Source organism: Salvelinus sp. IW2-2015, unplaced genomic scaffold (assembly GCF_002910315.2).
Source record: "Salvelinus sp. IW2-2015 unplaced genomic scaffold, ASM291031v2 Un_scaffold6521, whole genome shotgun sequence".
In the NCBI taxonomy this organism is placed as follows: Eukaryota; Metazoa; Chordata; class Actinopteri; order Salmoniformes; family Salmonidae; genus Salvelinus; species Salvelinus sp. IW2-2015.
In genome coordinates this window covers 1-19,803 of record NW_019947783.1, presented here as the reverse complement: position 1 = coordinate 19,803, position 19,803 = coordinate 1, and the positions used below count along the sequence as shown (strand labels likewise).

At 47.5% G+C, this 19,803-nt stretch overlaps 2 protein-coding genes across 2 annotated transcripts; both read right to left on the bottom strand.

Annotated features, from left to right (window-relative positions):
- Positions 1-936: 936 nt before the first annotated feature.
- On the bottom strand, positions 937-2,890 carry LOC112078925 (protein enabled homolog). Its single transcript, XM_024145024.2, has 2 exons — positions 2,562-2,890; positions 937-1,089 (listed from the first exon to the last, which is right to left on the bottom strand). The coding sequence occupies exons 1-2, from the start codon at positions 2,828-2,830 to the stop codon at positions 957-959; spliced, it is 402 nt and encodes a 133-aa protein (XP_024000792.1). The 5' UTR covers positions 2,831-2,890; the 3' UTR covers positions 937-956.
- A 10,297-nt stretch (positions 2,891-13,187) lies between these two features.
- On the bottom strand, positions 13,188-19,776 carry LOC139026962 (uncharacterized). Its single transcript, XM_070442182.1, has 4 exons — positions 19,735-19,776; positions 15,166-15,336; positions 14,246-15,055; positions 13,188-13,297 (listed from the first exon to the last, which is right to left on the bottom strand). The coding sequence occupies exons 1-4, from the start codon at positions 19,774-19,776 to the stop codon at positions 13,217-13,219; spliced, it is 1,104 nt and encodes a 367-aa protein (XP_070298283.1). The 3' UTR covers positions 13,188-13,216.
- Between the last annotated feature and the right edge of the window lie 27 nt (positions 19,777-19,803).

Here is a 19,803-nt window from a genome sequence, read left to right as displayed (position 1 = left end):
CCCCAGACATCCAGATCAATAGTGAGTGTAGATCAGACCCCCCAGACATCTCAGATCAATAGTGAGGTTTAGATCAGAGCCCCCCCAGACATCTCAGATCAATAGTGAGGTTAGATCAGATCCCCCCAGACATCTCAGATCAATAGTGAGGTTAGATCAGATCCCCCAGACATCTCAGATCAATAGTGAGGTTAGAACAGATCCCCCCCCAGACATCTCAGATCAATAGTGAGGTTAGATCATATCCCCCCTCCAGACATCTCAGATCAATAGTGAGGTTAGATCAGATCCCCCCCAGACATCTCAGATCAATAGTGAGGTTAGATCAGATCCCCCCCAGACATCTCAGATCAATAGTGAGGTTAGATCAGATCCCCCCCAGACATCTCAGATCAATAGTGAGGTTAGATCAGATCCCCCCAGACATCTCAGATCAATAGTGAGGTTAGATCAGATCCCCCCCAGACATCTCAGATCAATCGTGAGTTAGATCAGATCCCTCCAGACATCTCAGATCAATAGTGAGGTTAGATCAGATCCCCCCCAGACATCTCAGATCAATAGTGAGGTAGATCAGACCCCCCCCCCCCCCCAGACATCTCAGATCAATAGTGAGGTTAGATCAGATCCCCTCCAGACATCTCAGATCAATAGTGAGGTTAGAACAGATCCTAGATATGTGGTTAGTGAAGAGTCTCGTTATCATCTTGGTTAGTGATTGCTAGTTGAGTAGAATACCTGTGATTGGTGATTGGCTAGTTGAGTAGAATACCTGTGATTGGTGTGGCTAGTTGAGTAGATAATCTGTGATTGGTCATTGGCTAGTTGAGTAGAATACCTGTGATTGGTGATTGGCTAGTTGAGTAGATTACCTGTGATTGGTGATTGGCTAGTTGAGTAGATAATCTGTATTGGTCATTGGCTAGTTGAGTAGATTACCTGTGATTGGTGATTGACTAGTTGAGTAGATTACCTGTGATTGGAGATCGGCTAGGTGAGTCTGCAGCCTGCTCTCTCTGGTTGCTCGTGGCAACAGCCGCATCAAGCTCCGCCTTAAGCTCCGCCCTCAGGCGCTCCTCACACTCTGACCTGGAGACACACACACACACACACACAATATGTAAAAATGTGTTACCACACTGCAGAATATAAAGTCTATTCACCTTATGACCCCTGGCAACAACAGTGGGGCGGAGCGTAGCCTAGTGGTTAGAACGTTGGACTTGTAACCAAAAGTAATGTAGTAAATGTAAAAGGTTGCTAGATCGAATCCCCCGAGCTGACAAGGTATAAATCTGTCGCTTCTGCCCCTGAACAAGGCAGTTAATCCACTGTTCCCCGGTAGGCCATCATTGTAAATAAGAATTTGTTCTTAACTGACTTGCCTCGTTAAATAAAGGATAAATTAAATAAAAAACAAGGGCGCATCCAATTTATTGAGATTGTTTTCCTTCTTCCGGCCCATCCACAAACAAGCAAAACATTCTTAAATGTGATTTAAATTTGTCAAAACKATTAGAAAGCGTGCACAGAATTTTAAATATATGTCAATTATATATTGAGGAGAATTATTGAACAAATTCTAACGTTTGTTTTCACGTAGCAWAAGCACTCAGAAACCAACATTYGTTAGCATTAGCATTCTCATAGAGAATGACTGGCGGTGTTAGCTCGTTAGCTTCGTGGCRCAACAGATTGCAAATATCCTAATGTTATCGTCATAAAACATTTCGCCACCGTTTCTGTCTTTTGTCATTGATATTCTGTGTCTAACAACATTGCTATTTCAAGCATTGATCTTTGATTGATAAGGGATGCAGACTATGTATAACGACCATTAGATACAGTCTAATATGCTAACTAGCTAACACCGCCAGTCATTCTCTATGAGAATGCTAATGCTAATGAATGTAAGTTTCCAAGTGCTTATACTACGTGAAATAAATCCGTACAGTTATGACTATAACTACTGTTCCCTGTAGGAGAAAACGGGGTATAACATCACATGGGCAGTCAACGACCAATCACATTCCCCTGAAGAAAACTAAAAACACGTTGACTCCTCATAGTATGTTGTACTGAGTGACCGAGTGAAAGGGAACTTTTTGATTCTATCAACAAAAAAATCCTCAACATAGAATTAACATATCTTTCAAATTCTGTGCACGTTATTCCATAGTTTTGCCAAATTTCATTGATATTTAATGAAGTTTTGCTTGTTTGTGAATGGGCTGAAAGTAGGAAAATAATATATTTTTTATTTTACCTTTATTTAATTAGGCAAGTCAGTTAAGAACAAATTCTTATTTTCAATGACGGCCTACCGGGGAACAGTGGGTTAACTGCCTTGTTCAGGGGCGGAACGACTGATTTTTACCTTGTTTGGTAATGTTGGATCTAGGTTGAAGATCTAGGTTGAAGATCTAGGTTGAAGRTCTAGGTTGAAGATCTAGGTTGAAGATCTAGGTTGAAGATCTAGGTTGGATCAGGAACTGGGTCATGTGGACGAGGCATCATAAGGTGAATAGTGTTTTGTCGTTGTTTAAAGTTTTCCAACCTACCGGATTCTCTCGTCTGTGTTCTCTTGGTTGTGTTCTAGAACGTTTCTGTCTGTGTTCTCTTGGTTGTGTTCTAGAACGTTTTTGTCTGTGTTCTCTTGGTTGTGTTCTAGAACGTTTCTGTCTGTGTTCTGTTGGTTGTGTTCTAGAACGTTTCTGTCTGTGTTCTCTTGGTTCTGTCGGTTGAGCTCTAGAACCTTCTCCTCCAGTCTCTGTTTGTCGGTTCTCAGGCCTGTCATCTCCCTCTGGTAACTCTCTCTCTGCCGCTCCATCTCTTCCTGACACACACACACACACAACCACACACACACAGCAGAGATTGAAAAACCAATCAACACTAATCTGTGATTTAGACACCAATCTGTTCAATTTAAGTGTGTGTGCGTGCGTGTGCGTGTGTGTGTGTGTGTGGTGTGTGTAACCTGTATGTGTTTGTAGATCCTCTCGGAGGTGGGAACAGTGGATTCCGCAGGTGGAGGAGTTTCAGAGGCCCACACACCCCTGACTTTGCTGCTGTATGACACCTTCCAAACCGCAGATTCTACACACAAGCACACACACACACACACACACACACACAACACACACACCACACCACACGGTCAGAATGTTGTCAGTACAGTATGTGGTTTGTGTATCAAAGGAGAGTCTGAGTCCTTGATGGGAGTCAAGGCCAAGCCTCTCTCACCTGATTGGTTGCCTGCTGCAGCTGGTCTCTTAAGCTCCTCCCTCTCAGTCTCCAGCCTCTGGACACACCTTTCACTGCTCCTCCTCTCCTCCTGCACACAGTACAACACCTGCTGACAACACACACACACACACACACACACACACACACACACACACACACACACACACACACACACACACACACACACACACACACACACACACACACGCAGTGGTTGTCTGTGAGGCCCGTCTGCAACAGTTTGTGTTAATGTTTTTAAATGTTCAACTCCTTTGTCTGTAATGTCTTCCTGGTTCGTGTCTGGGACTCAGTCAGACTAGCTGTCTGTAATGTCTTCTCTGGTTTGTTCTGGGACCCAGTCAGACTAGCTGTCTGTAATGTCTTCCTGGTTCTGTCTGGGACCAGTCAGACTAGCTGTCTGTAATGTCTTCCTGGTTCTGTCTGGGACCAGTCAGACTAGCTGTCTGTAATGTCTTTCTGGTTCTGTCTGGGACTCAGACTAGCTGTCTGTAATGTCTTCCTGGTTCTGTCTGGGACCCAGTCAGACTAGCTGTCTGTAATGTCTTCCTGGTTCTGTCCTGGGACCCAGTCAGACTAGCTGTCTGTAATGTCTTTCTGGTTCTTGTCTGGGACCTCAGTCAGACTAGCTGTCTGTAATGTCTTTCTGGTTCTTCTGGGACTCAGCTAGCTGTCTGTATGTCTTCCTGGTTCTGTTCTGGGCCAGTCAGACTAGCTGTCTGTAATCCTTTCTGGTTCTGTCTGGGACCCAGTCAAACTAGCTGTCTGTATGTCTTTCTGGTTCTGTCTGGGACTCAGTCCAGACTAAGCTGTCTGTATGTCTTCCTGGTTCTGTCTGGGACCGCAGTCAGACTAGCTGTCTGTAATGTCTTCCTGGTTCGTGTCTGGGACCCCAGTCAGACTAAGCTGTCCCTGTAATGTCTTTCTGGTTCTCTCTGGGACTCAGACTAGCTGTCTGTAATGTCTTTCTGGTTCTGTCTGGGACCCAGTCAGACTATGCTGTCCTGTAATGTTTTCTGGTTCTGTCTGGGACCGCAGTCAGACTAGCTGTCTGTAATGTCTTCCTGGTTCTGTCTGGGACTCAGACTAGCTGTCTGTAATGTCTTCCTGGTTACGTCTGGGACTACAGACTAGCTGTCTGTAATGTCTTCCTGGTTCTGTCTGGGACCCAGTCAGACTAGCTGTCTGTAATGTCTTCCTGGTTCTGTCTGGGACTCCCAGTCAGACTAGCTGTCTGTAATGTCTTCCCTGGTGTCTGTCTGGGACCCCAGTCAGACTAGCTGTCTGTAATGTCTTCCTGGTTCTGTCTGGGAAGCCAGTCAGACTAAGCTGTCTGTAATGTCTTCTGGTTCTTTCTGGGACCCAGTCAGACTAGCTGTTCTGTAATGTTCTTCTCTGGTTCTGTCTGGGACTCAGTCACTAGCTGTCTGTAATGTCTTCCTGGTTCTGTCTGGGACCAGTCAGAACCTAGCTGTCTGTAATGTCTTCCTGGTTCTGGTCTGGGACTCAGACTAGCTATCTGTAATGTCTCCACCCTGGTTCTGTCCTGGGACCCAGTCAGACTACGCTGTCTGTAATGTCTTCCCTGGTTCTGTCTGGGACCACAGTCAGAACTACTGTCTGTAATTGTCCTTCTGGTTTGTCTGGGATCAAGACTAGCTGTCTGTAATGTCCTTACTGGTTCTGTCTGGGACCACAGACTAGTGTCCTGTAATGTCTTCTGGTTCTGTCTGGGACCCATGACTAGCTGGTCTGGTATGTCTTTCTGGTTCCTGTCTGGGACCTCAGACTAGCTTGTCTGTAATGGTCTTCCTGGTTCTGTCTGGGACCCAGTCAAGACTGGGCTGTCTGTAATTGGTCTCCCTGGTTCTGTCTGGGACCCAGTCAGACTAAGCTGTCTGTAATGTCTTGCCTGGTTCTGTCTGGGACCAGTTCAGACTAGCTGTCTGTAAATGTCTTTCTGGTTCCTCTGGGATTCAGATGCTGTCTGTAATGTCTCTGGGTTCCTGTCTGGGACCCAGTCAGACTAGCTGGTCTGTAAATGTCTTCCTGGTTCTGTCTGGGACCCAGTCAGACTAGCTGTCTGTAATGTCTTTCTGGTTCGTCTGGGACCCAGTCAGACTAGCTGTCTGTAATGTCTTTCTGTTCTCTCTGGACTCCAGACTAGCTGTCTGTAATAGTCTTCCTGGTTCTGTCTGGGACCCAGTCAGACTAGCTTGTCTGTAATCTCTTTCTGGTTCTGTCTGGGACCCAGTCAACTAGCCTGTCTGTAATGTCTTTCTGGTTCTGTCTGTGCGACTCAGTCAAACTAGCTGTCTGTAATGTCTTCCTGGTTCTGTCTGGGACCAGTCAGACTAGCTGTCTGGTAATGTTTGCCTGGTTCTGTCTGGGACACAGTCCACGACTATGCTGTCTGTAATGTCTTTCTGGTTCTCTTTGGGACTCAGACTAGCTGTCTGTAATGTCTTTCTGGTTCTGTCTGGACCCAGTCAGACTAGCTGTCTGTAATGTCTTTTCTGGTTCTGTCTGGGACCAGTCAGACAGCTGTCTGTCAAGTCTCCTGCGTTGTGACTAGCTGCTTGTATGTCTTCCTGGTTCTGTCTGGGACTCAGACTAGCTGTCTGTAATGTCTTCCTGGTTCTGTCTGGGACAGTCAGACTAGCTTGTCTGTAATGTCTTCCCTGGTTCTGTCTGGGACTCCAGTCAACAGCTGTCTGTAAATGTCTTCCTGGTTCTGTCTGGGACCCAGTCAGACTAGCTGTCTGTATTGTCTTCTGGTTCTGTCTGGGGACCCAGTCAGACTAGCTGTCTGTAATGCTTTTCTGTTCTCTCTGGACTCAGACTACTGTTGTAATGCTTTTGGTTCTGTCTGGGACCCAGTCGACTAGCTGTCTGTAAATGTCTTTCTGGTTTCTGTTTGGGAACCCGTCAGACTAGCTGGTCCTGTAATGTCTTTCTGGTTCTGTCTGGGACTCAGTCAGACTAGCTGTCTGTAATGTCTTCCTCGGTTCTGTCTGGGACCCAGTCAGACTGCTGTCTGTAATGTCTTCCTGGTTCTGTCTGGGACTCAGACTAGCTATCTGTAATTCTTCCTGGTTCTGTCTGGGACCCAGTCAGACTAGCTGTCTGTAATGTCTTCCTGTTCTGTCTGGACCCTCAGACTAGCTTCTGTAATGTCTTCCTTTGTTCTGTCTGGGACTCAGACTAGCTGTCTGTAATGTCTCCTGGTTCTGTTGGGACCCTCAGACTAGCTGTCTGTAATGTCCTTCTTTCTGTCTGGACCAGTCAGACTCGCTGTCTGTAATGTCCTTCTGGTTCTGTTGGGACTCAAACTAGCTGTCTGTAACCTCTTCTGGTTCTGTCCTGGGACCCAGTCAGACTACGCTGTCTGTAATGTCTTCCTGGTTCTGTCCTGGGACCAGACTAGCTGTCTGTAATGTCTTTCTGGTTCTGTCTGGGACTCAGACTAGCTGTCTGTAATGTCTTCCTGGTTCTGTCTGGGACCCTCAGACTAGCTGTGTGTAATGTCTTTCTGGTTCTGTCTGGGACTCACAGACTAGCTGTCTGTAATGTCCTCTGGTTCTGTCTGGGACTCAGAACTGCTAGTCTCTTTTTCTGTCTGGTGACTCAGACTAGTGTCTGTAATGTCTTCCTTTTTTCTGTCTGGGACTCAGACTAGCTGTCTGTAATGTCCTCGCTTCTGTCTGGGACTCCGACTAGCTGTCCTTGTAATGTCCCCCTGGTTTCTGTCTGGGACTCACGAACTAGCTGCTCTGTAATGTCCTCCTGGTTCTGTCTGGGACTCAGACTAGCTGTCTGTAAGGTCTTCCTGGTTCTGTCTGGGGACTTCAGACTAGCTGTCTGTAATGTCTCCTGGTTCTGTCGGGACTCAGACTAGCTTGTCTGTAATGTCTTCCTGGTTCTGTCTGGGACTCAGACTTAGCTGTCTGTAATGTCTTCCTGGTTTCCTGTCTGGGACTCAGAACTAGCTGTCTGTAATGTCTTCCTGGTTCTGTCTGGGCTCAGACTAGCTGTCTGTAATGTCATTCCTGGTTCTGTCTGGGACTCAGACTAGCTGTCTGTCATGTCTTTTGGTCTTGTCTGGGACTCAGACTACTGTCTGTAATGTCTTCTGGTTCTGTCTGGGACTCAAGACTAGCTGTCTGTAATGTTTCCTTTTTCTGTCTGGGACTCAGACTAGCTGTCTGTAATGTCTCCCTGGTTCTGTCTGGGACTCAGACTAGCTGTCTGTAATGTCTTCCTGGTTCTGTCCGGGACTCAGACTAGCTGTCTGTAATGTCCTTCTGGTATCTGGGCTCAGATAGTGTCCTGTAATGTCTTTCTGGTTCTGTCTGGGACCAGTCAGGATTCTGAAGTCTGGGTCTGGACCTAACGTAGCTGTCTGTAATGTCTTCTGGTTCTGTCTGGGACCAGTCAAACTACGCTGTCTGTATTCTTCTCTGGTTTTCTGTCTGGGACCCAGTCAGACTAGCTGTCTGTATTCGGTGTGGGATAGTAGCGTCTGTAATTCTTCGGTTCTGTCTGGGACCCAGTTCAGACTAGTGTTGTATGTCTTCCTGGTTTTGTCTGTGCACTCAACTAGCTGTCTGGTAATGTCCTTCCTGGTTCTTCGGGACCCAGACTAGCTGTCTGTAATGTCTTCCTGGTTCTGTCTGGGGACTGAGACAGCTTGTATGTCTTCTGTTGTTATAGACTGTGTCTTAATTCTCTGGTTCTGGTCTGGGACTCAGACCTAGCTGTCTGTAATGTCTCACTTTGGTTCTGTCTGGGACTCAGACTAGCGTCCTGTAATGTCTCCTGTTCTGTCTGGGTAACTACGGCGAGGAACCCAGGAGAGGTAAACGCGCGAATGCTCTGTAATGTCTTCAGGATAATTCGGCATAAGCGGCGAGGTAGAGAAAGCGATTGAAGGATCAGTGCGGAGGTCAGGTATAGAGGAAGCGATTGAATGTAAAGCGGTTTGAAGAGAAGTCGATTGAAGAGGATAGAAACATGCAGCTTTGAAGGGCCTTCACTCTCCCTTTAAACAGCAGACAAGCTACAGGGAACCAGCTCTGTATGGTGATGAGAATACCACTAGAGGTAAAGGATCACTCTACAAAGGTCGGTGACGACAGCGTAACGTTCTGAGTCCCCAGAAGAACCCAGGAGACATTACAGCAGCTAGCGAGTCCCGACAGAACCAGGAGACATTACACAATGCAGCTAATCTGACTGATCCCAGGCATGTCAGGAACTGCAGGTAAAGACATTGACATCCTGTACAGCTAGCTCTAGTCCCATGATATGAGACCAGGAAGGAGCTCATCTACTAGACAAACAGCTAGTCTGAAGTTCCCAGACAGAACCAGATAAGACATTGACAGAGAGCCTAGTCTGAGTCTCAGACCCATGAACAGGCAACTGTCATGCCGAAGGACAATTAACAGAACAGTCGTTGAAGTCTGAGTCCTCCAGACAGAACCATGTGAAGCAGCAGTTATCAGAGTCACAGCTACGGTTGCTGAGTCCTAGAGCGAGCACAGCCAGGATATGTCGCAAGTCTACATGACAGCTAGTCTGGGTCTCAGCACACATTAGAAACCTAGTGAAGCGACATTCATGAAGCCTAGTTTGAGTCCACAGACAGGAACCAAGGAAGATTACAGACAGCTCAGTCTTGTCAACATGGAGTCCCAGAAGAGCATCCAGATAAGTACATTAATGTCACCACTATGTGCATGACTTCGGCGTCCACATGATCAGAAACCAGGACGACATTACAGACAGTCTAGCGCCTTGATCTGCTTTGCGCTCCCAGACAGACCACCGCTCAGAACGGATTCACAGATCATCAGACTAGTTTGGACTGGGTCTCCAGAAGCCAAGAATCGTCAGAATGCGACTTACATCGACAGCTAGTCTGCACGTCGGTCCCAGAAGCAGAACTGCCAGATCATAGACATTAACCACAAACTAGTCTGAGCTCCTCTAGTACAGAATCCCACGAAGGAATTACAGACACCCTTAGGTTCCTCGAGTCCGCACGATACCAGAATACCAGGAGACATTACAGACAGCTAGTCTGAGCCCCAGACTCGAACAGGGGAGGACATTACAGAAGTCTTTAGTCTGAGCTCTCCCCAGCACAGTAAACAAGAAGACACTCATACACGACAGTCTAGATCTGAGTCCCAACCGACAGAACCCATAAGGATCTATACCGACAGCTACGATCTGACGTTCCCAAGGACAGTACCAGATAGTAACATTCACGAGACTATATAGCAGGTTTGACTCAGCCAGACTCAGGAACCAGAATGACATTACAGACACGTCTTAGTTGCTGGTCCTGATACAGCAACAGGAAACGCACATAACGTACATCTCTAAGCTGCAGTCCCAGACAGAAATCAGGAAAGACATTTCAACTAGTATCATGCTAGTCTGGGCTGGGGTCCCAGACAACGAAACCGGGAAGACATTTACTACCGAGACAGCTAGTCTGAGTCTCCTCTCCAGACAGAACCAGGAGGACAATTATCTTGACAGCTAGTTCTGAGTCCCACGACTCAGATTATCCGTAGGACAGTACATTAATTAGACAGCGGTTCTGAGCATCCCAGATCAGAGATCCAGATAGACTCATACAGTACGGCTGAGTTGAGTCAAGACAGACACCAGGAGAGACATTTACAGACAGCTAAGTCTGAGTCCCAGACAGAACCAGGAGGCACATTCTTACAGACAGCTAGTCTTGATGTATCTAGACAGAAAAAGGATAGATCTATTATCATGACAGCTAGTCTTGAGTCCCAGAAGAAAAAGGAAGACATTACAGAACAGCTAGTCTGCGTCCAGACATGCAACTCGAAGACAAGTTTACAGACATGCTGAAGTCTTGAGCTCTCCTCTCAGAACTCCTCAATCACCAAAACGACATTCACAGACAGCTTAGTCCTGGTGTCCTCAGAGCAGATTGAACGTCAATCGGCAAGACATTACACGTCATACACCAAGCCTCTGCCTTAGGTGTTTCTGAGTAGCCAGACGGTTACATCCCAAAAGACCATTACAGACAGGCTATTCCGGGATTGCTCAGGACTCAGACACCAGGAAACTACATGAGAACGAGCTAGTGCTGACTGGCGTCCAGACAGAACCTATGCACAAGACGGTTCAGACAGCTAGTTTGAGTCCCAGACCGAACCTCAGCTACAGACCAGACGAACAGCATAGTCTGACTGGTGTCAGACAGAACCACGAAGGAGCATTTTACAGCACAGCTACATCCTGGCATGGTACCACCAGACAAGAACCAGGACACAACGATTAACAGCACAGCTACGTCAGTCCACACAGAACCAGAACACAAAAGGAAGAAACATTAACAAGCAACAGCTAGGTCTGACTGGGTCCCAAGACACAGACACACACGGAAGAATTACAGAACAGCGAGTCTGACTGGGTCCCAGACAGAACCAGGAAGCATCTACAGATAGCTAGTCGAGTCCCAGACAGAACAGTGAAGACATTACGAAGCTAGCTCCCTGACTGGGTCCCAGACAGAACCAGGAAGACATTACAGACGCCTAGTCTGACGAGTCCCAGACCAAGAACCAGAAAGACATTTACAGACAGCTAAGTCTGACTGGGTCCAGAACAGAACGCAGACATTAGCAGGACAGCTAGTCTGACTGGGTCCCAGACAGACAGAAAGAATTACAGACAGCGAGCTGAGTCCCCAGAGAGAACCAGAACACGACACTTACAAGACAGCTGTCTAGACCGAGTCCGCAGACAGAGACCAGGACACGACATTACCAGACAGCTAAGTCACACTGGACTTCCCAGACAGAACCAACGGAAAGCCATTACAAGACAGCTAGTCTGACTGGGAGTCCCCAAAGCAATCAAGCACACACGAGACAGGATCATTTAACAGGAGCAACGGCATTAGGTCTTGTCTTAGTGGCCCAGATCCGGAACAGCAGGATAGAACATTACACGTACAGGCGTATGTTTCTGAGTCAACGACGATAGGGAAGACTCGACAAAACACGAGCTATATGACTGAGTCGCGTGCATAGCAGAACTGATGGAAGACTTGTGTAGCATGGAGACAGCTAGTTGCTTGCTGGTGTCCTCAGAGCTAGACGAGAAAGATATGTATAGCTAGACAGCTATGTGCTGATGGGGGCTTCCGCAGATCAGGAACAGAAAGACGATGACAGATCGCATGCTAGTGCTGAGTCGTGAGAGAGAAGGCTAGTGGAAAGACGATTGACAGACTGAGGTTGAATCGTTGACGTGTCGCCTAGAGGAACCAGGTAGACAGATTGTTACGAGGTGTACAGCGTTAGGTTGTTGTACGTGGGTTGTCCGAGTACAGAACTCAGGATAGTGGTGACTCATTTACATGTAGTGAGCAGTCGTTGATGTCGTGTATGCTGGAGTTCCCCGAGACTAGAACAGAAGAGGATATTTGTACAGGACAGTCATATTTTGAGCTGGGTCCCAGACAGGTAGACCAGAAATGAGATGAGTTACAAGTACAGCTTAGTCTGACTGGGCCGAGCCAGAACCAGGAAGACATTAGAGACGTCAGCTATGTTGAGTCCTCTAGAGAGAGACCTAGGAAACGACATGAATTACGATCAGCTAGTCTGACGCTGGTCCCGTACAGATCACTAGAAATGGCATTTACAGACAGCTGTATGGTACTGCTACTGCGGTCAGACAGACAACGCAGCGAAGATCATTAACGATCAGCTAAGTCTGACTGGGTCCAGACAGAACCAGGAAGAATTGACAGAACTAGCTATCCTGAGTTCCCAGAGAGAACAGAAAGACATTACAGACAGTAGTCTGACTGGGTCATCCATGAAGAACAGGAAGACAGTACTAGACCAGCTAGGTCTGACTTGTGGCATACACGACAGAACCAATGGAAAGATGCACATCACAGACAGTTCCAGTCTGACTGGGTCTCCAGAACAGAACCGGAAGACATTACATGACAGCTAGTCTGAGTCGCCAGACAGAACCAGAAAGACATCTCAACTCACTGAACAGCTAGTCTCGGGTCCTCAGCACAGAACCAAGGAAAGACATTACAAGACAGCTAGTCTGGGTCCAGACAGAACCAAAGGACATTGCAGACAGCTAGTCCTGACACCACACAGAACCAGAACGAGACATTACAAGACAAGCTAGTCTGACTGGGTCCCAGACAGAACAGGAGACATTACAGACAGCTAGTCTGACTGGGTCCCAGACAGAACCAAGGAGACCGACCTCTACATCGCATAGCTAGTCACCTGAACGCTCACCCCAGCAAGAACCAGGAAGAACATTACAGACAACCGCATATGCTGAGTAGGGTAACCCATAGACAAGAGAAGCCTGCAGGAAGACATGTACTAGACCATGCTACGTCTGACTGAGTCGCCGACAGAACCAGGCAAGAGCATTTAAGACAGCTAGTCGACTGGTCCCCAGTGAGACATTACCGTGGGCGCCGCCACACACACACACACAACACACACACCACCCACACACACACACAACACCACACACCACACACACCACCACACACACCACACCACACACACAGATACGCACACGACACAACACAACCAAATACGTTCACAGAAGACATACACATACATTTGATTTTGAAAACTCCTTTTATTGATTGATTGATTGATTACATTTATTGAATGGTTGGTTGATTTATTGATTAATGGATTGAGTGATTGTTATTGATTGTTGGTGTTATTAATTGTTTGAATTGATTGAGGTGAATAATTGGATTAATTGATGTTGATTTGATTCTTAGATTGTTTTCTTAGTGTATTAATGTATTAATTGATGATTGGTTTGATTGGATTACCTGATTTGCCTCTGCAGCTCTCCTCCTGCAGCAGTAGTCTCTCTTGGCCACCGACTAACTCTCCATCCGCCCTGTTAGCCCCACCCTCTGCCTCCGAGACACGCCTCCTCCCGACTCCAACTCCTCCTCCAGGTCCTAGAGAAGAGAGGAAGCCATGGTTAGGAAAGTAGCAGAGTGAGGTTCACACAGGGAAACAGGAAGTAGAGGTGAGGTTCACACAGGAAACAGAAGTAGAGGGGGTTCACACAGGGAAACCAACAGCAGCAGGGCTAGAAGGACTGAATACACAGGAACTATGTGACAGCAATCACTGGCTATATAAAGACGTAGGAATCACTCTCTATTCATCAGGCCTGTGTGTGTGGTGGGGGGGGGGGTTGGGGTTGGTTCGGTTTGACTTCATTGTGGGACCAGGAGTCATCAAAAGGATAGCAAAACAGGGGACATTTTCCCCACAAGGAAAATGCTATTTCTAGGCTTAGGGGTTAGAGATTAGGTTACCGGGTTTAGGGGTTAGCATTATCGGGTTAGGTAGGATTAGGATTACGGGTTAGGGGTTAGGGTAGTTTACGGGTTAGGGCGTTAGGTAGATTACGGGTTAGGGGTTAGGATTAACGGGTGTTAGCGGGTTAGGGTTAGGATACGGGTAGGGGTTAGGATCTACGGTTAGGGTTAGGGTTTAGGATTACGGTTAGGGGTTAAGGGTTATGAGATTACGGGTTAGGGGTTGGGGTGGGGTTAGGGTTAGAACTTAGGGGTTTAAGTTGTTAGGGATACGGGTTAGGGGTTAGGTTAGATTAGGGTTGGGGTTAGGGGAGGGTTAGGATTACGGGTTAGAGGTCAGATAGGATTACGGTTGGGGTTAGGGTTAGGATTACGGGTAGGGGTTAGGGTTGGATTAATCGGGTTAGGGGTAGGTTAGGATTACGGGTTACGGGTTAGCGGATTACGGTTAGGGTAGGGATTAGGATTAACGGGTTGGGGTGTCGGGTTGGATTCGGGTTAGGGGTTAGGTGGTTAGGGTTATGGGTAGGGTTAGGATTACGGGTTAAGGGGTTAGGATTAACGGGTTAGGGTGAGTACCTGTATTCTGTCCTGTAGTTTGGCAGCGTGTCTCTTGCTCTCGTTGAGTCGCTGCAGACTGCCCTCCATCTCTCCCTCCGCCTTCCTCACCCTCTCTCTCAGTACTGTACTCATCCCTCTCTTCTCCTCCTCCTCTCTCTCCTCCCACTGCCGTCTCTCCTCCCTGCAAGCCTCCTCCATGCTCCTCTTCAACTCCTCCTTCTCCTCTGTCACCTCCTTCATCCGCCTCTCCCACTTCTCCCTCTCCTCTCTCACTGCTCTCTCCCTCTCCCACTTCTCCCTCTCCTCTCTCACTGCTCTCTCCCTCTCCCACTCCTCCCTCTCCTCTCTCACTGCTCTCTCCCTCTCCTCTCTCACTGCTCTCTCCCTCTCCCACTTCTCCCTCTCCTCTCTCAATGCTCTCTCCCTCTCCCACTTCTCCCTCTCCTCTCTCACTGCTCTCTCCCTCTCCTCTCTCACTGCTCTCTCCCTCTCTTCCTCCGCTTGCTCCTTCCCTTTCCTCAGAGTCTTCACCTCCCCCGAGAGGAGTAGCATTCTCTCCGTCTCCTCCTCCTCCTTCCCCTCCTCTTCTCCTTTCCTCCGTAGTTCGTCACATTGGACCTCCAGGCACTGTGCTGCCTCCCCAGCCGTCTCCAGTTCTCTCCCCAGTCGGAGGCTCTCGTCGTGGGCCGTGTTGAGTTGGGCCTGGGCCTCYYGTCTCTCCAGCTCCAGAGCCTGGAGCTTTTCCTCATAGTCCCTCCTYAGCTCTGCCTCTACCCCACGATCCCTCTCCTCTGCCTGGACACGGTAGTTCTCATAGTCTGCCTGAACCTGGAGGTGTAGAGACACACACAGTTAGTTTAACATGTGGAGACAATGTGGAGATCCACACTGGAACAGACTGGGTGATAGATGCACTGATGGACGGACAGACGGGGTACCTGAGCTAGAGTTTCCCGCAGCTCTGAGAGGCGTGTCCTAAGCACTACCGACTCCTCCCCCTCGGTACACGTCTCCGCGGTAACCCGCCTCAGCTCTTCCTGGCGGGCGTGGCTGACGGCCTGAAGGGCCGCCTCCTGCTCTTCATTCTTAGTGTTCAGAGAATAGATCACCTGACGTTTTGATTAAACAGAGGGGAGGACGGAGGTAAACAAGAGGAAGGAGATCCATATTCAGGTTCAAGGTCTATCAATACGTATTGATAAATCAGTAGCCGTTTGTTTTATAATCACACGTTACTAGAAGTCCTTCAGGATGTCTGTAGTATATCTACAGTGTCCTCCCAGTGTCATCAGAGACTAGAACTGACCCGGACGACTCACTTACCCTCTGGAGCGGAGGGAGGTGTGTGTGTGTGTGTGTGTGTCGTGCGTGCGTGCGTGCGTGCGTGCGTGCGTGCGTGCGTGCGTGCGTGCGTGCGTGCGTGTGTACAGCGAGGCAGATTATGGTGACGCCTCTCTGTCTGCGGTGCACGGCTGGTACAGCACTGTCAGACATTTCGCGCGTGTCCCCCCTCTCTCACCCCCCCCTCTCACCCCCCCCCCCCCCCCCCCCCCCCCCCCCCCCTCTCTCTCCCAGAGGCTTTAGTGAAGCCAGCCTAGACGCTATTACCCAATAACTAACGTCCACTAACATGGACCCAAATACCTTCTGTAGTATTAGGTCACCTACCAGACTCTCTGTCCTCCTTCATACAGTATAACATGGACCCAAATACCTTCTGTAGTATTAGGTCACCTACCAGGCTCTCTGTCCTCCTTCATACAGTATAACATGGACCCAAATACCTTCTGTAGTATTAGGTCACCTACCAGGCTCTCTGTCCTCCTTCACACAGTATAACATGGACCCAAATACCATCGGTAGTATTAGGTCACCTACCAGGCTCTCTGTCCTCCTTCATACAGTTAACATGGACCATCTATAGTATTAGTCACCTACCAGGCTCTCTGTCCTCCTTCATACAGTATAACATGGACCCAAATACCATCGGTAGTATTAGGTCACCTACCAGGCTCTCTGTCCTCCTTCATACAGTATAACATGGACCCAAATACCATCGTAGTATTAGGTCACCTACCAGGCTCTCTGTCCTCCTTCATACAGTATAACATGGACCAAATACCATCGGTAGTATTAGGTCACCTACCAGGCTCTCTGTCCTCCTTCATACAGTATATAACATGGACCCAAATACCATCGGTAGTATTAGGTCACCTACCAGGCTCTCTGTCCTCCTTCATACAGTATAACATGGACCCAATATACCATCGGTAGTATTAGGTCACCTACCAGGCTCTCTGTCCTCCTTCATACAGTATAACATGGACCCAAATACCATCGGAGTATTAGGTCAACCTACCAGGCTCTCTGTCCTCCTTCATACAGTTATAACATGGACCCAAATACCATCGGTAGTATTAGGTCACCTACCAGGCTCTCTGTCCTCCTTCATTACAGTATTAACATGGACCCAAATACCATCGGTAGTATTAGGTCACCTACCATGCTCTCTGTCCTCTTCATACAGTATAACATGGACCCAAATACCATCGGTAGTATTAGGTCACCTACCAGGCTCTCTGTCCTCCTTCATACAGTATAACATGGACCCAAATACCATCGGTAGTATTAGGTCACCTACCAGGCTTCTCTGTCCTCCTTCATACAGTATAACATGGACCAAATACCTTCTTAATAGCAACCTATCAGCCAATAGAAACAGACCAACACCTTCTAATAGCAACACTATCAGCCAATAGAACAGACCTTCTAACAGCAACACTATCAGCCAATAGAAACAGACCTTCTAACAGCAACACTATCAGCCAATAGAAACAGACCTTCTAACAGCAACACTATCAGCCAATAGAAACAGACCTTCTAACAGCAACACTATCAGCCAAAAAACAGACCTCTCTAATAGCAACACTATCAGCCAATAGAAACAGACCTTCTAATAGCAACACTATCAGCCAATAGAAACAGACCTTCTAAACAGCAACACTATCAGCCAATAGAAACAGACCTTCTAACAGCAACACTATCAGCCAATAGAAACAGACCTTCTAACAGCCAACACTATCAGCCAATAGAAAACAGACCTTCTAACAGCAACACTATCAGCCAATGAGAAACAGACCTTCTAATAGCAAACACTATCAGCAATAGAAAACAGACCTTCTAATTAGCAACACTATCAGCCAATAGAAACAGACCTTCTAATAGCAACACTATCAGCCAATAGAAACAGACCTTTCTACAGACAACACTATCAGCCAATAGAAACAGCAGTGTTTGTTTCCTCCACCAGGAGAACGGATCACTACTCACAGACAGGCAGACAGACAGTAGACAGACAGACAGACAGACAGTCAGACAGACAAAACAGGTAGACAGACAGACAGGCAGACAGACAGGCAGACAGGCCGACAGACATCAGACAGACAAACAGGTAGACAGACAGACAGACAGGCAGACAGACAGCAGACAGGCCACAGACAGTCAGACAGACAAACAGGTAGACAGGCCGACAGACAGTCAGACAGACAAACAGGTAGACAGACAGACAGACAGACAGACAGACAGACAGACAGGCAGGACAGACAGCAGACAGACAAACAGGTAGACAAGCACAGACAGGCAGACAGACAGGCCAACAGACAAGGCAGACAGACAAACAGGCAGACAGACAGGCAGACAGGCCAACAGACAGGCAGACAGGCCGACAGACAGTCAGACAGACAAACAGGTAGACAGGCCGACAGACAGTCAGACAGACAAACAGGAGACAGACAGACAGACAGACAGGAGACAGACAAACAGGTAGACAGACAGACAGACAGGCAGACAGACAGGCAGACTGGCAGACAGGCCAACAGACAGGCAGACAGACAAACAGGCAGACAGACAGGCAGACAGGGCCAGCCTACCAGTGCTGATGAACATCAATTCTAATACACACAGACACAAACGCTGACCAGTCAGACTTCAGGCACCACTCACCTACACACACACACACACACACACACACACACACACACACACACACCACAACACACCACACAACACACACACACACACACACACACACACACACCACACACACACACACACACACCGATTGTCATCACACACACACACACACACACCACACACACACACACAAACACACCACCACACACAACACACACACACACACACACTGATTGTCATCTACACACACACACACACACTGATTGTCACCTACACACACCACACACACCACACACACTGATTGTCACCTACACACACACATACACACTGATTGTCACCAACACACAGAGGGAGTGTACGTGCCAGGGGGAAGATGGAGAAGCCATAAAAGCATTGTCATGAGCAGCAGGCAACTACCCTGACTGAGCTATATTTATTATCTCTCTGTCCAGTCTTACCTGGCTGAGCTATCTTTATCTCTCTCTCTATCCAGTCTTACCTAGCTGAGCTATCTTTATCTATCTCTCTGTCCAGTCTTACCTAGCTGAGCTATCTTTATCTCTCTCTCTGTCCAGTCTTACCTACTGAGCTATCTTTATCTATCTCTCTGTCCAGTCTTACCTAGCTAAGCTATCTTTATCTATCTCTCTGTCCAGTCTTACCTAGCTGAGCTATCTTTATCTCTCTCTCTATCCAGTTTACCTAGCTGAGCTATCTTTATCTCTCTCTCTATCCAGTCTTACCTAGCTGAGCTATCTTTATCTCTCTCTCTGTCCAGTCTTACCTAGCTGAGCTATCTTTATCTATCTCTCTATCCAGTCTTGCCTAGCTGAGCTATCTTTATCTATCTCTCTGTCCAGTCTTACCTAGCTGAGCTATCTTTATCTATCTCTCTATCCAGTCTACCTAGCTGAGCCTATCTTTATCTATCTCTCTGTCCAGTCTTACCTAGCTGAGCTATCTTTATCTATTCTCTCTATCCAGTCTTACCTAGCTGAGCTATCTTTATCTATCTCCTGTCCAGTCTTACCTAGCTGAGCTATCTTTATCTATCTCTCTATCCAGTCTTACCTAGCTGAGCTATCTTTATCTATCTCTCTATCCAGTCTTACCTAGCTAAGCTATCTCTCTATCCAGTCTTACCTGACTGAGCTATCTTTATCTCTCTCCTCTGTCCAGTCTTACCTTTTATCTATTTCCCCTGTCTCATACCTTGGTTAGCTGAGCTATGTCTTCTATCTCCCCTGTCTCATACCTTGGTTAGCTGAGCTATCTCCCCTGTCTCCTACCTTGGTTTATTTCGAGCTATATCTTCTATCTCCCCTGTTTCATACCTTGGTTATCTGAGCTATATCTCCTATCTCCCCTGTCTCATACCTTGGTTATCTGAGCTATATATCTTCTATCTCCCCTGTCTCATACCTTGGTTATTCCCCTGGCTCACACCTTGGTTATCTGAGCTTATATATCTTCTATCTCCCCTGTCTCATACCTTGGTTATCTGAGCTATATCTTCTATCTCCCCTGTCTCATACCTTGGTTAGCTGAGCTATATTCTTATATCTACCCTGTCTCATACCTTGGTTATCTGAGCTATCTCTCTC